Source organism: Dryobates pubescens, chromosome 29 (genome assembly GCF_014839835.1).
Source record: "Dryobates pubescens isolate bDryPub1 chromosome 29, bDryPub1.pri, whole genome shotgun sequence".
NCBI lineage: Eukaryota > Metazoa > Chordata > Aves > Piciformes > Picidae > Dryobates > Dryobates pubescens.
In genome coordinates, this window is record NC_071640.1 from 5,784,223 (window position 1) to 5,798,659 (window position 14,437).

General features: G+C 48.8%; 1 protein-coding gene across 1 annotated transcript in view; it reads left to right on the forward strand.

Moving 5' to 3' along the window:
- The first annotated feature begins 1,306 nt into the window (after positions 1–1,306).
- ADGRD2 (adhesion G protein-coupled receptor D2) overlaps positions 1,307–14,437 on the forward strand; it is a 29,477-nt gene continuing 16,346 nt past the window's right edge. The window contains exons 1-17 of the mRNA XM_054174357.1: positions 1,307–1,507; positions 2,916–2,993; positions 3,081–3,144; positions 3,856–4,086; positions 4,263–4,916; positions 5,812–5,910; positions 6,334–6,419; positions 6,804–7,085; positions 8,351–8,462; positions 8,550–8,684; positions 8,945–9,065; positions 10,334–10,439; positions 10,682–10,737; positions 11,870–11,996; positions 12,109–12,212; positions 12,865–12,967; positions 13,553–13,706. Coding sequence (XP_054030332.1) covers positions 2,946–2,993; positions 3,081–3,144; positions 3,856–4,086; positions 4,263–4,916; positions 5,812–5,910; positions 6,334–6,419; positions 6,804–7,085; positions 8,351–8,462; positions 8,550–8,684; positions 8,945–9,065; positions 10,334–10,439; positions 10,682–10,737; positions 11,870–11,996; positions 12,109–12,212; positions 12,865–12,967; positions 13,553–13,706 — 2,482 coding nt within the window. The 5' untranslated portion in view covers positions 1,307–1,507; positions 2,916–2,945. The remainder of the gene's footprint in view (positions 1,508–2,915; positions 2,994–3,080; positions 3,145–3,855; positions 4,087–4,262; positions 4,917–5,811; positions 5,911–6,333; positions 6,420–6,803; positions 7,086–8,350; positions 8,463–8,549; positions 8,685–8,944; positions 9,066–10,333; positions 10,440–10,681; positions 10,738–11,869; positions 11,997–12,108; positions 12,213–12,864; positions 12,968–13,552; positions 13,707–14,437) is intronic.

Below are 14,437 nucleotides of genomic sequence, written 5' to 3' on the forward strand. Positions count from 1 at the left end.
ATGCTAGAGCTGAGAGGTCCAAAAGAAGCATCTAGCAAGGCCAGGCACTGGACCCCACTTTCCGGACTTGCTCAGCAGCCCAGAAGCCTTTTCTGTCTGGGGCCTTTGAGGTGTTATTTTTGAGTGAAAAGATAATGAGTTGCCAATTATTAGTTTCCACTTACTGGCAGTGACCTTTCCTTTAAAACACCAACAAAGCCCTCTCACCAGTACCTCTAGAGCCAACCTTGATGCCAGCCAAAACATCAGGTCTTATTCAAAAGTCCAGCATGTAATTATGGAAGTTAGTTCAAATTTAAATCCAAAGAACTTGTGTAGGTGAGGTTAGAAACCCAGGTGTCATTCCATGAACATGAGGACCTTTTCTTCCCCTCTCTGCATGTGCATAGAGGATGGTTTATTTGTACAGTTATAGAAAAAAGGAGGGGCGCTGGAGCCCGTGGGCTGGATTCTGTTTCTAATGCTACCACTAAACTACATTTAGTGCTGTTGTAAAAGGTGTTTAATTCTGTCTAAGACAGAGGAAATAGTTTACTATCTGCTGGGGAGCCCTAACTCTGACAAACCTAATCCAGCCATAAGTTTGGAGAACACTTTGCACTTTTCCTTCAAAGATTTGTGGTGGAAACTAGGGCTCTGCCTCATGCCCCGTCCTCCCTCCATCACTGAGAGAAGGAGGATGAAGATTTGGCCAAACTGCAGCAAGCAGCAGAGACTCTCCTTGTGCTGCCACACTGCTTCATGAGCCTTTGGCACTCCATACAGTGCTGTCCATGAGTGCCAGGCTGCTTTCCGACTGGCAGTGGTCACTAAGCAGCCTAAAGCAGCTGCCTCCAAGGCCCATTCTTCTGTGAGAGATTTATTGCAGCAAGCAGAGGGGCTGGGATGTGATAATTGCCTTCGTTCCCAGACGAAGACCCTGAAGAACAAAAGCCAGTTGCCTGTGAATCCATGGTGTGATTCAAGCATTCTCTTAGAGGGGACGAGTGGGAACTGTGTGCCTGTTGCAGTAGCAAAAGTGAATGGGCATTGCCCAAAAGAGCATCTCTGTGAGCACTGCTGGCCCATGGAGGTGTCCTGGGCCTTCCAGACTCTACATAGTCCCCCGGGCACCTGCGAGCCAGGGCTTGAGGAAATGCCAGAATGCTGAAGCCACTCTGTGAGGAAATTGCACCAGGGATGTGCTGGGGGTGTCCTGAAGAGTTTCTGCTGGCTTGACTCTGCTTTCCAGCCCTGCCCCTGTTCATTGTATCTGCCTACGTCTGTCGTTTTTTGTCCCCCTAGACGTCTTCTCCAGAACTGACCTTCCTCACCTGCTCTCCTGAATACGCTGTGTTAGATTCCTGCTACTGTGAACATCTCCGGGAAATCCCCCACTGCTTGTTTTTTTTTTTCTGCCAAACCCATGTGCCAGATTTCCTGGGAAGATTTATCGGGGACTCCCATGGAGAAGTGATTGTCTGGGAAGAAGATCCCCCACGCTGCTAACACTGGAGTGGGGACGATTGTGAGTGTTGGGGCGAGGGACGGGAGGAGCTGTCCCGGGTATGGAGTAGGGGGTGCGGTGTGAGGGTACGGAGTCAGGGTGCGGGGAGAAGCACGGGATGGAGGTGCGGAAGGAAATGGCATAGCCTGGACCCCGCGGGGCTGCTGCCCGTCTCCGTACCCTGCCTAGAGGAGTGGCCATGCGGGCATGGTTCGGGGAACGGCAGTTCGCAAGGCCCGGCACAGTGGGGGCTGCGAGGGGCTGCGAGGGGCAAGGCGCCCGGCACCGAGGGGCCGCAGAGCGGTGCGCGATGTGCGGTGCACAGAGCAGAGTGCAGAGAGGAGGGCAGGGTGGGGAGCGGTGCCGCCGCGGGAGCTCGGTGTCCGTCGTCGCCACTCCTGGAGCTGCGCGGTGCAGCCCCGCCAGCGTCCGCTACCAGCCCGGTGCTCGGGCTCGTCCCGCCGGCGGCTGTGCTGGAGGAACCTCCTCCCATGGGCTTCCCGGCGCCTCATTGCTGCTGGCTGGGTTACTGGAAAGACACAAGCTGGGTCATCGGGAAGTCCCCGAGTCTCTATTTTTCCTGCCAAGACCGTGCTCCAGATTTTCTGTGGTAACATCTCCAGGGTCCTTCATGGAGGAGGGAGGACCTGGGGCTGTAGGCACAGGCTGAGGAACAGAAGGCTGGCAGCGCTTGTCATCGGTCAGATGAGCACAGAGCCAAACGTCCTTCTTCCGAGGACTTGGGTCTGTGTTCAGCGTGTATAGCCACTGATAAACTTTGGAAGGCTGATTGTGAACGTATTTAGAGTCTAAGGTCTCCTCAGTCCCTTAGCAGCAAAGTGCTTCAATGTGTGTTTTTACTGTAGGAGAGCCCCATCAAGAGCAAAGAGATTACTCACGGCTGGCAGTGTCAGTGCCCAGAGACAGCTTTAGGACTTGTTTGCGTTGGAGGGCACGTTGCCAGTTTCCATGTTTGCATCTTTACATACCGTGATCTACAACTGCGCTGGGCTTTATAGAGCTCCACACTTCAGCCTTCCCTTCACCGGCACAGAGGTGCTGCGGCGGGGGGCTCACGGCAAAGTTCTGGTGTTGGGACAGCTCCATGTTACTGAGCTGTGTGTCAGAGCACTGCTCATGGATTTACTGGTTCTGTTCTGGATTGAGAAAAGCTGCCAGGGATGCAACACTGTTTAACAGTGCAGTTTATGGCTTTTTTTATTTAGTTAACACAGAGAAAGAGGCTCTGCTCACTTGGCTGTACTAATATCACACATCTGTATATGTTTTATGATGAATTATTCTGTATCCTGGAAACAAACGTTAAAATGATACCTTGAGCTCTTCAAGATCAACTGAGAATTATTTTGGTAGTATTCTACTCAGGATGGTCTGCAATGCACCTCTAGCAATATTTTGTTTATTCTAGCAAAGGGTGAAAGCATTCCAGCTGGTCAGCATGTTTAGGAGAGACTTGAGACCTGATTCTTGGTTCTTCAGCTTTCTGGTGAGTTTTACAGTAATTTTTATAATTTGAGCATTTGAGATAATATTAATGCTTAATGTGAATGTTACAACACCTCCTCTCCAACAGGTCAGTAGTCTGTCCAGGAGTCTCTTTACCTATGCAGCCCTTGCCAAGAATCAGACTTTTAAAGGTTAGTGTTTCCATCAGCACTTCTGTATGTTTTTACAAGCAATATTCAGTGCAGAGAAACAAGGCATTAAAAAAAAAATGTCAAGAGGCAGAAGTAGAGGTAAAGAAACTCTTTCTGGTATCCTATTTTGTGCTTGAAATTATATTTTTATAGCTAAGTATTTGCTTAGCTGACTATGAAATGACTGTCTGAAATCAGGTAAGTGCTGCTCAGCTACTGGTCTTTGTGCTGCTGCAGCTGCAAACAAAACAGATTATTTTGTGCCTGCAAATTGGATCTGCAAATGCAGAGGCTGGTAGAACCTGGGAAGTGGGGATCAATGAGAAAATTTGCTTTCTGTAACTGCTTTGGACAAGCTGTTACCACCCTGAGGGCAATTGCTGGGCATACCACAGCAAGCCTTTCCTTTGGTCAAGCTCACCATGGTTTTGCATATCCCACAGAAGTGTTCGCAGCTCCAGCCCTGGACCAGTGATTCAGTTTGTGAGCACATTCACAGATGTCCAGTGTAGGTCCAAAATAGTCTGGACTTTTCTGTCACCCTGTGTCCACTGAACATCCCAAGGGGTCCTACCCTCAACTCCTCCAATGTGCACCAGGCAGTATGTGTAAATGCTTGAGGGTGCTGCGGGAGTCTGACCCTGAAGTGCATGTGACACAGCAGTGGGCTGGGGTGGATTTCTGTTCTTCACACTGTGTGTGTCTTTCCAGGTTTTGCTCCTGTCACAATTGAGACCTCAAGACATGTGTATGAATATGTGGCCACTGCTTTGGACTGGTGGCACGCAGACAGGTACTGTGAACAACGCTTTGCTCAGTTGTTTTCTGAACCCCAGGACAGTGAGCAAGCTTCCTTCAGTGCACTGCTGCAGTCCTACCACATCAGAGGTTCTGTCTGGCTAAGAGAAAGGGATGGTGTCCTGCACAAGTCAAAATGGAGACGTGAGTATGAGTGGGCTTGGACTACTTGGGGATAGGTTCACTTCTGGATCTTTTTCACTCTGGAAAAAAAAAATTGACTGAAAAAGTTGCCACTTGTCTTTTATTGTCACTGTGGTAACCCCATGGGCTTAGGCTCATGCTTCTTCCTTTATACTGGCTGAAATTTCTTTTTCTAGGGAATCACATTGTGCCAGTATTGGTATTTGGAGACAAAACAGACACAAAATATGCAAAGGTGCTCTCTGACTTCCCAGCACTGCCTGCTGTCACAGCCTGTGCCCACCTCCAATGGGACACCAGGACCCAGGAGATTGCTACCATCTTCTCCTATGCTGTACCAGCTTTCATTAATGAGTTCCAGCTCCGTGGATTTGTTGATGAGGAAGGCTTTGTTCGATTTGCTCTCATAGTCCACGAGCACCATTCCCCATACCTGCCTGTGTTCCGTGCTGATGGAGAGTGGCATCACTTCTGCGTGACCTGGCAGCAGGAAAATGGGACCTGGGCCATCTATGCCGATGGTAAAAGGAGGGCATCTGCCAGTGGTTTGTGTGCTATGGAGCCCTCTGCCCCCCAGGCCATCTATGGCCAGGGGACATTCATAATTGGCCAAGATCAAGATTCCCTGGGGGGCACCTTCAGAGAGAAAGAGTCCTTCAGTGGGAACATCACTGACTTGCACATCTGGCAGAAAGTCCTCAGTGCAGAGCAGATTGAGAAGGTTCGGTCATGCTGGGTGGTAGAGCAAGACCTTGTATTTGAGTGGAGCTCAAACGCTTTGGAGGTTGAAAGTTCCATTCAGGAAGTGACAGCACAGTTTCTCTGCCCAGGTAAGTGTCTGTCCTTGTTGCCCCAGCTCCCTTCTGCAGTGGCAGGTCAGCACACAGGTACAGTGTGGGAAGCCAGTTCCATCTGTAGAGGAACTTTGGTGCAGTTTGAGGAATGATGCTTCTCCTTGGGGAAGCAAAGCAGAAGCACATTCAAGGCTGAGCTGAGCAGTTTATAATTTTACTTAAAGGCCTACTCATCACTGAGTAGGTCTGGTCATTGAAGACCTCTGCCATGACAGGCTCTTCTCAGTTGCACCCTGTGATAGGACAAGGGACAATGGATGTAAACTACAACACAGGAAGTTCCACCTCAACATGAGGAGGAACTTCTTCACTGTGAGGGTCACAGAGCACTGGAACAGGCTCCCCAGAGAGGTTGTGGAGTCTCCTTTTCTGGAGACTTTCAAGACCCTGTGTGATCTGTGCTGGATTCTATGGTCCTGCTCTGGCAGGGAGGTTGGACTTGATGATCTCCGGAGTTCCAACCCCTAACATCCTGTGATCCTGTGAGGACCCCAGCAAAGAGCTGCTCAGATGTCTCTCTTCTACTGAGAGATGTGGTTTACTTGTTGGCAGTGCTGCTCCCCAGGGTTTGCACACCTGGTCCTTCAGTGCTCTGCTCTCAGCCAGACTGCCATGACATTGCCAGTAAATCATGAACTTAGGACTTGGCACTGCCACCTCTTCCAGGTTCCTTCAGGGAAGAATTTACCATGCAGGTCAGGAGCAGTTTCTGAGTTCAATTCCTGTTCTGCTCTGTCTCTAAGGCTGCTCAAGGAGCAGTCCATAACTTCTCCCTTCACAGGGCTTGCAGGTTGCTTGCAGGAGGCATGATACCTGCTGGGGATGTTGTATCTCTGGGGTACCTGGACCTGCTCTTTGTGTGTTTCCACAGGACCTGTTGAGGAATGCCAAGTTTTTGAAGTTGGCAGCAGTGGATTCAGTTACATGTCTTGCTTGCAGTCTTTGCCTTTTATCTGTGGCTACAGAAAGGGTACAGCATCTGTTATTTATTTATTCATTACTCCCACAGCATTCACTCCTGGAGGTCCTGGCTGGGATTATGGCCAGCGATAAGGAGACCTCATGTATGCTCTGAAGAGACCACATGCAAAGCTTGCTGTAGCTGTGACTTTGCTTCAGTCTCATGCACTCTCGTGGGCTGTTTTCCAGTTACGCAGTGTTAGGTAGCTTCTGGATGCAGTGTTGTAGAGTGCCTTCCTACCCAGACTGGTTGGCCAGGGGCACATGATGATGAGGTATAAGAGAAGTGTTAGACAGTTTCTCCAGATGGGATCTTGTAATAGAAATGAAGTACAGCACAGCTGTGAGGTCTCCTTGTCCTGAGTGTATTACAAACCTACCCACCAAGCTGCTAGACACCACAGCAATGGTTGTGATTTTGTTTCATTCTCAGATGCGTACTGGCAATTGCAAAAAGCTCAGCTGGAATCCAGTCACTCACTTGTTGGCCATGTGAACATGCTTGCAGAGAGGACTATGGTGAGTCCTGCAGACCCAGCAGCAGCAGCTAACGCCAGAAGCAGGCAGGAGGTGTTGGGGTGAACTTGTAGCACCTACTGGTGTTTGCGTTCACTTTGCCAGCAGTTATGCCTGTGGCCTTTTTGGAGCTGCTGTTGAGGAATCTGACCAATAGAGCTGTAACTTGTTCTGTGATCAAACAGGCAAAGTGTCTCTTGCTGAGGTTGAGAGACTGGGCAAGAGAATGCAAAATGTCAGGGCATATCTCCCGCTGCTAAGACATGCTTGACTGGCCAGGCAGGTGTCCTCAGACCGGTGAGGGCATGCAGGACACTGCCAAGGCAGAACTGATGATCAAGCAGAATCAGGGCTCTGCACTGAACTCAAATATCTTTTCCACGGCAGATTCCTGAGAATGTTTTCACAAGTGATGTCCAAGACATGAACCTCTCTGTTGCTCTTGGTGCTCTTGATGTATTGGCAACTGTTCTGAGGGAAGGACAGAGACCTGTGCTGGAGTCATCTGACCTCCTTGTGGTGCTTCAAATACTGAAGCAAGCTTCTGATGTGGAAGTCCAGGAGGGAGAGGAGCTGGAGATGTTGGAGCAGTTGGGTCATTATTACATGGAAGTGACTGAGTTAATCTTGGAAGAGCAGAATATTAAAATGTGGTCATCAGTTAGCCAGGTAATGATGTTGCCAGCAGCCTGGATGCCGTGTGCTGCATCTGCTCATCTTGATGTGTGTACATCTCCTGGGACCTGCTGTATAACCACAGGCTGGGGACCTGCAAGCATGGGCATGGGACTTCTTTGCCAGGTCAGATAAGGGCTGGCTGCCTTTACTCTTGCCTCATATGTTGGAGGCGAGAACTAATTCTTCTGCAAACAAGCGCTGCCAAGTGGTGCCTTCATTTGCAAAGCCCTCCAGTGGTTATGTCAGCCCTCATCATGCTTCCCCAGTTTGACAGCCTGGACTTATGGGCTTACCCACAGTTTGCAGATTCCCAGTGCTTTGTCGATTCTTTGCTCCCACATCCTGCTGTCTCTGGCAGGGCAATGCCCTTCACTTTATAGTTTGTTGTATTTTCCATGGGTGGGCTGCCAAGGAGCGATCTGTCATCAGCCCCCATGCTGTTCAAAACACCATCAGGCTTTGTGTGAGGCATTTCCATCATCCCAACCCCTTTACGATTTTCTCCATTAGCTTCTTCCCGTCTCACGTGGGTCTTTTGTGTCTGTTGTATGGCCTACACTCTCCACCTGTCGCTGGGAAATGTGTGACAGTGCCTGGCCTGGCCAGAGCTCCAGGAACCAAGCCAGAGACCCCCAGAGATGAAAGGATGCTGAATAGTTCAGAGTTTACCTCATCACTTAGAGTTGCTTAGGTCTCCATGGCCACAATTACTCATTGCTTCTTGATAGTGGCATAAAACCAGCTCTGGCCCAGCATAGCTGGTGCAGCTCTATCTGCTGAGGGAGAGAGGGTTTCAGTTTGTGTACTACAGGGATGGCACTTGTGCTGCCTGGCATATGCAGGACTTTAAGTAATGGAGCCAGTCACCTGCTACCCTTCCAGCAGTGGACTCTATTTCTGAGTGGAACCTTTTCCAGGAATAGAGGATGGTTGTTCTACAGCTTTGCAAAAATCAAAACTCAGGTCTAGAAGTCTACTTTCTTTCCAGAAGCTTATTTAGTTCTTTATTTCCATTCTGATTTAATGGGTTTATGTAGAGGCCAGCAAGTTCCCCTCATTGCCAGTCTTCTCTTCTTGCTAAAGAAAACAGGAATATCCTTTAGAGAAGAAATCAAAGCAAAGAAAATCAAAAGTCCTGAGTCCCAACTTCTCTTTTTCTCCAAAGGACTAAGTGTTTAAGAGAGCTTTTCTGAACTGTGGGGAGTTTGAGCTGGTGATGAAGGTGCTGATTTCCATTGCTCTCCCTGTGTTTGCAGGTTATTGGCGGGCCCATGGCTGTGGTTGAGCTCTGTGACAGAATGCTGTCACACTTAGCCCCGCTGCTGACTTCAGGGAGGACAAAGATCACAATCCAGCATGGGAATGTTGGTGAGTGGCACTGGCAGAGATGGGGGAGGGCACCTTACTGGGAAGGAGGCAGAACCCTGATTCAGTCCTGATTTTACCTCTCCACAGGGGTAGAGCTCAGGAAGCTAGAGCTGAACACAGAGGAGCTGAGCAGTGAGGCATACCTGGTCCAGAGCCCTGAGAAAGGAATGCATGATGTCATTGAAGTTCCTGCAGAAGAAATGCAAAGACTGAAAGCCAGAGGTAGATTGCTATACCCTGGGTCTCCCCTTGGCACTTCTGCAGCATCTTACTTAATGGCATGAACTCTTTACCCTGCATACATGCAGTCTGGAGAAGTGTGAGGATGAGATGTCTTTGGCAAAAATGAGATGGGCTGTGGGGGACCTCCAGAGGTCCACAGGCTCTCCACAGACACAGCTTAGAGCTGTAGGTGCCCTGGACCCCAAGTTTCACACCAACAGATTAGGGCAGTTATGCTGACATGGATTCTATGCCTCCAGGTCTCCAAAGAGTCATGGTGAAGAACATGTGGTTTGGCTACACCTCCCTGCAGCACTGCCTGTCCAGTGCTGGCATCAGTGCTGACTCCCAGGACATGGCTGCTTCTGACAGTGGACAGAAGTGAGTGAACCCCCCCCCCCCACACAGGTTTGCCCTCTTAGCACCACAGGAAAATTCATTCCCCTGTCTGTATTGAGTTTCTTAGTGCCTCTGTTTTGGGGTCACCTCCACCCTGCTCCATTTCATCCTGTTTGTCCCTGCTTTCTCTAACAGGCATCAAGGAGGTCCCAAGTTAATGTCAGAGCTGTGGCTGCCTGTGTGCCATGTGGCCAACAAGATTTGGGAAGTGAATGGCCCCCTGTACTTGACACTAATGAGTCCACACTTCAAACACTTTGTTCAGTTTTGAGCCCCTCATTACAGGAAGAACATTGAGGTGCTGGAGCGTGTCCAGAGGAGGACCACAGAGCTGGTGAAGGGTCTAGAGCACAAGTCTTCTGAAGATCAGCTGAGGGAACTGGGGTTGTTTAGCCAGGAGAAAAGGAGGCTGAGGGCTCTCTACAGCTCCCTGAAAGAAGGTTGGAGCAAGGTGGGGGGGCAGTCTCTTTTCTCAAGTAACAAGTGATAGGGCAAAAGAAAATGAGCACCAGGGGAGGTTTAGGTGGGATTCTAGAGAAAATTTCTTCCCCCAATGGGTTGTCAAGCCCAGGAACAGACCACCCAGGGAAGTGGAGTTCCTGTCCCTGGAGGGATTAAAAAAACATGTAGATGTGGTGCTGAGGGACATGATTTAGTGGTGGCCTGGCAGTGCTGGCTTGCATGTTGGTACTCGATCATCTGAAAGTACTTTTCCAACCTAAACAATTCTATGGTTCTGTGCACTGATGTGGCTCTTCTATGAGCCTCTGGTTCCCCTGAGGTTATCTGTTCTGCTGGGGTGGGCTGGGGCTGCTGCAGCTTCCCCTCCGGCTGGGACAGAAGCTGCTAGAACTGTATTGCCTCTGCAAATGGGGACTGGCGAGCAGGCAGGAGGCAGAGCCTCGCTGATCTCCCGGGAGGCTTCTGAACGCTAGGTGGGGATGGCAGCCCGCACATCCAGCCCCGCGAACGTGCTGCTCCTTCGCGGGACCCTTGCTTCAGCCTTTGCACAGCTCAGCTGCTTGGGATGTCTTAGTACCTTATCTATCTGGTCACCTCCTGCTGCTGCAGGGCGAGTGGTGGTGGTTTCTATTTGCCAAGTGATCTGAGATACTTTCTGCTCTGTGCCCACACCCTTTGCCGATGACACTGAAACACTGCAGAAGTGCCTCCATATCCCTCCAGCTATCTTCTATAAAGTGAGATCCTGTTTTCTCAGCACCTCTTGTCATTCCTGCCTTCCCTGACAGGTACCTGACCACCGCAGTGGGCACTGCTGTGATCTCATCCTCTCTGCTCAGTGACTACCAGGAGATCAGCACGTCTGTGCGCTACCACCTGGAGCACCGTGTCCAGGTACCCCAAGGAGGGGCTGTGCTTCCCAGCAACATTGCTGTGCCCAGCCTTGGATCAAGGCCCCCAGAGTTCTTTGGCTTAGGGAAGTCCTGTGCCCAAGTCTTTCACCTTGACTCTTGTTTCCCTGTGGAGGTGTTTATCCTGTGCTGATGGACCTTGTTGCAGCCTTATGAGTGAACTGTATTGGTCTGTGTACTGTACATGCAGAGCTGTGTAATCTCTTCTTCTCCCTCTGCCTGCAGGACCTGCCCAATAAGCTGCTGGGGCCCATCTGTGCCTTCTGGAACTTCAGCCTCAGGTGCCTTGACTCATTTCAGGTCCTCAGATTTATGAGCTTTTATTTTCACTGGAAAACCAAACATAGCACTAGGAATGTAATGGTAAGAGCAGGGATCTGTAACTCCTGCCCTGCTTTGCGTGCTGGCATCCTCTCTCTGATGGAGTAGAGCACTCTCTCCAGGGAAAATTTCCTTTGGAAAAGTCACTAACAAGCAAGTGACCTTTAATGAGGTATATACAACTAAAATAGAAAGCCCTAGTTAATTATGATTGCTGCCTGCAACAAAGAAGGGTTAATCCAAGATATATAGCCCAACAGACATGCAGAACTCCCAGCCTCATAAATACTGCTTGGCATTGAGATGTGTTTTTGCTGAATGTCACTGAGGTGAGAGCACTGAGGCTGTGATAAATTATGATTGGTAATTAAGTCATTCAAGTGCATCAAGTGCAAAAAGGCTCCTCAGGGGTGCCTGTTTTTAACAAACATGGACCAGTTTGGGGAGGGCAGAGGGATGGTGATTTTGGAAGCAGAAGATTGCTGCACAAACAGTTCACTAGCCCTGCTCTGAATTTGGTCTTCCCTTGGTGCAGGGGCAGGCTCAAAGGGACTGTGCTGCCCCTGAGGGCAGAGCTGCCCTCCTTAGCCTTGGTTTCTGCACAGGGAATTCAGATCTAGAGCTTTGCTGGCTCCAGACAGTGGAGAGCAACTGGCTGGAAACAGGCTGGCTTGTTCTGAAGACCAAGAGTCTGATGGAGCTGCACCACGTGCATGGCAGGCCAAGCTGACGCAAAGCGTTAGAGATGCCTGGTTCAGTTACGGTACCAGTGAATGTGCTCTTAGAGAAGTTCTACCCAGAGCCATGCAATTACTGAGTTCTGTTTAAAGCAGTGATGGCTGATCTGTGCTTTTTTAATGCACTCACTGATACTAGACCTGTTTCTTGTGTGTGCCTGATGCACACTAAGGCAAATCTGCTGAGACAGGATGAACCAAAGAGAAGTCCATACAGAGACTGATCTATGATGTATTTTTCCTCATTTCAACTCTTCCTCTTCTGGGATAATGAAATTCTCTTAATGCCTTGGCTTTCTGTTGAAATGGGTAATAATTTCCATGTGGTTTCTCTGGGTGTTTTGCTGCATGTTAGCCCAGATGCTGGTGGGATGTGGTCCACAGCTGGCTGCTCTATGGTGACATCTCTCCCAGACTCCACTGCCTGTTTTTGCAACCACACCACAAATTTTGCTGTCCTGCTGCAGGTGTATGAGATGCAGGTAAGTGAGAAGCCTTCCTCAGCTGCTCTGTGGGATGGACACCAGCACTCCAAGAATTCTGTGGTTAATTTGGGGAGATGTTGTTTCTTCATTTGTTTCATGGTTGGAGCAGAGGACTGCCAAGGAGGAGGTCACACTGCAGACTTTGACTTTTATTGGATGTGGAGTTTCCTTCTGTGCCTTGATAGTCACCTTCATTTTATTCTTGACAGTTGGGTAAGAAAATTCCAGACACTTGTAGCCTTCTCTGTGTTTGTTTGTTTGTTTGTTTGACATGTTGTTTCAGACCAAGTAGATAAACAAGGTGTCCTTTGTCAGAGTGGGATGCTGCAGGTGCACTGGGAGAGGCTGGGGAGGTGCCCTTAAGGTTGGTGACAGAGAGGAGGGAGGTCATTGGCTAGGGAGAGGGTGCACTTCTGGTTGTTCCGTGGAGATGCTTGTATGAGCTGAGCACACACACCTGAGTGTCCATGGAAAGATTGTTGTCAATAACAGTGTTTACTATAAAAGTTGCTCTACTAGAACTAATTTTTGTGAAGTAAATAGAGCAAAGACTATTTCTTCAACTGCCATCCATTCTGTGTCACTTGGCAAGCACAGAGGTCTCCCTTGTGAGCATGGTCCTGGCTCCCTCCATCTCCTCCTCACTGCCTGTTCCTTGGAGCACTGGCCAAGGTCAGAGCAGCTGTACCCAAGTGTGTCCCCAGCACCAAGTGCTTGCACAGCAGGGCAGTCAGTCACTGTTGCAGTGAGTAGCAGAGAGATCACAGGTCACCTAAGCAGGTCTGCACACCCCAGCAAGGACTAGTGAGAACATGTGCACTCTTTCAGTCACCTGCAGCTGAGGGCATTCTCTATCTTTCCTCAGTGTCCCCAAGAATGAACGAATCACTGTGCACAAGAACCTGATCTTTGCATTAGCTGCAGCAGAAGCTTTGCTCATGTTCAGTGAATTGGCCAAGACCAACCAGGTAAGCTCACGAGAAAGTGTCCTGTTCAGCCAGCAGGACCAGGCCTGCTCAAGTGTTAGTGTCAGAAACAGAAGTGTGATCCTTTTTATTAATTACCTGTGACTTGCATCTAGGAAAGAATTGTGTCTCTGTGTCTGGAAACATGCACATGTGCACTGTGCAGTCTGTCAGGAAATTCACCTCTTTTTTTCTGACAGTCTGTTTCTGACAAAAAAATCCTTCAAGAAATGTAAGTACTCACAAAACTGCAGCAGGCAGTTCAGTCCCTTTCTGTGTCCTTTTCCACATCCCAGGGCTGGATCAAGCAGCTCTGAGATGAGAGACCTGCAAGGAAAGTCCATGAAATGCAGAAAAAAATGCTGTCAGTTCACTTGTCTGTGGTTTGAGATGGTCACACAGATGAAATGAGTGTGAGCTGCAGCAGCTGTCTATTCATCTTAAGAACACCTGCTTGTGGATGCTTAAATACATTTCTGCAGGTTCTGCAGCACAATCTGCAGGTTGCTCTCTTCCTCCTGACCACGCACACTCAGAAGCTTCCAGAGGACAAATCCTCCTTAAACATGTGATTTCTCTTCTCTCCAGGTGATGTGTTTCATGGTCACTACTTTCCTTCATCTCTTCTTCATGGCAGCCTTTTCATGGATGCTGGTAGAGGGACTTCTCCTGTGGAGCAAAGTGGTAGCAGTTAACATGAGTGAAGATAGGAGAATGAAGTTCTACTATGCAACAGGCTGGGGTATCTACACACTCCCTGTGTCGGGCACTCAGAGAAATGTGTCACTTTTTCCTCTAGTAAATGTTTCAGTAGGAGAGATTCCAGGAGGTTTGGTTTGATTCAGTATGAGAGCCAGGTGGCACTGCTCTGCAGACACTTTATATGTCAAATTGCCAGTCTTAGAACACAAGTTAAAAGCAGCTTCTGTTGGGTTTTTTGGTTTGGTTGGGTTGGGTTGGGTTTGTTGTTGTTGGGATGTTGGTTGTTTTTTTTCCCTAAAATCAGAAGTTCGATAATTTGTTTACTTTTTTAAATAGAGAAGAAAGTTTATGGTAAGTTCTTGTTCTTGGTTTATGTAAGTTTATGTCTTGGTTTATGGTAAGTTCTTGTTCTCAGAGAGCATTACTGTTGCCTGAGAGTGTTCAAAATATAAATATGGGGCAGACTAAGCATCCTTTATTCTGAGTGAACTCTTTAGGGACGTAGAATTCATTTGAATAAGCTGAGGTGTATGTCTGAGAGGAGCCTCTTCAGGTCAGTGCTCCTTGCAAAACACACACCTGGACAACCAGGTCAAATTTTTTGGCTTGGTTTATGTCTTTGATTGTCCATTTTGTTAAAAAGGCAATCTGAGGAGTAAATTGCTTTGATCAGGACTCAGGACTTGAAATGCTTTATACCTAGGAGAGTGATGCTGACAGCATATAAATCTGATCTCACAGAGCTGGGACAGATTTCAGCTGCAGTAAATT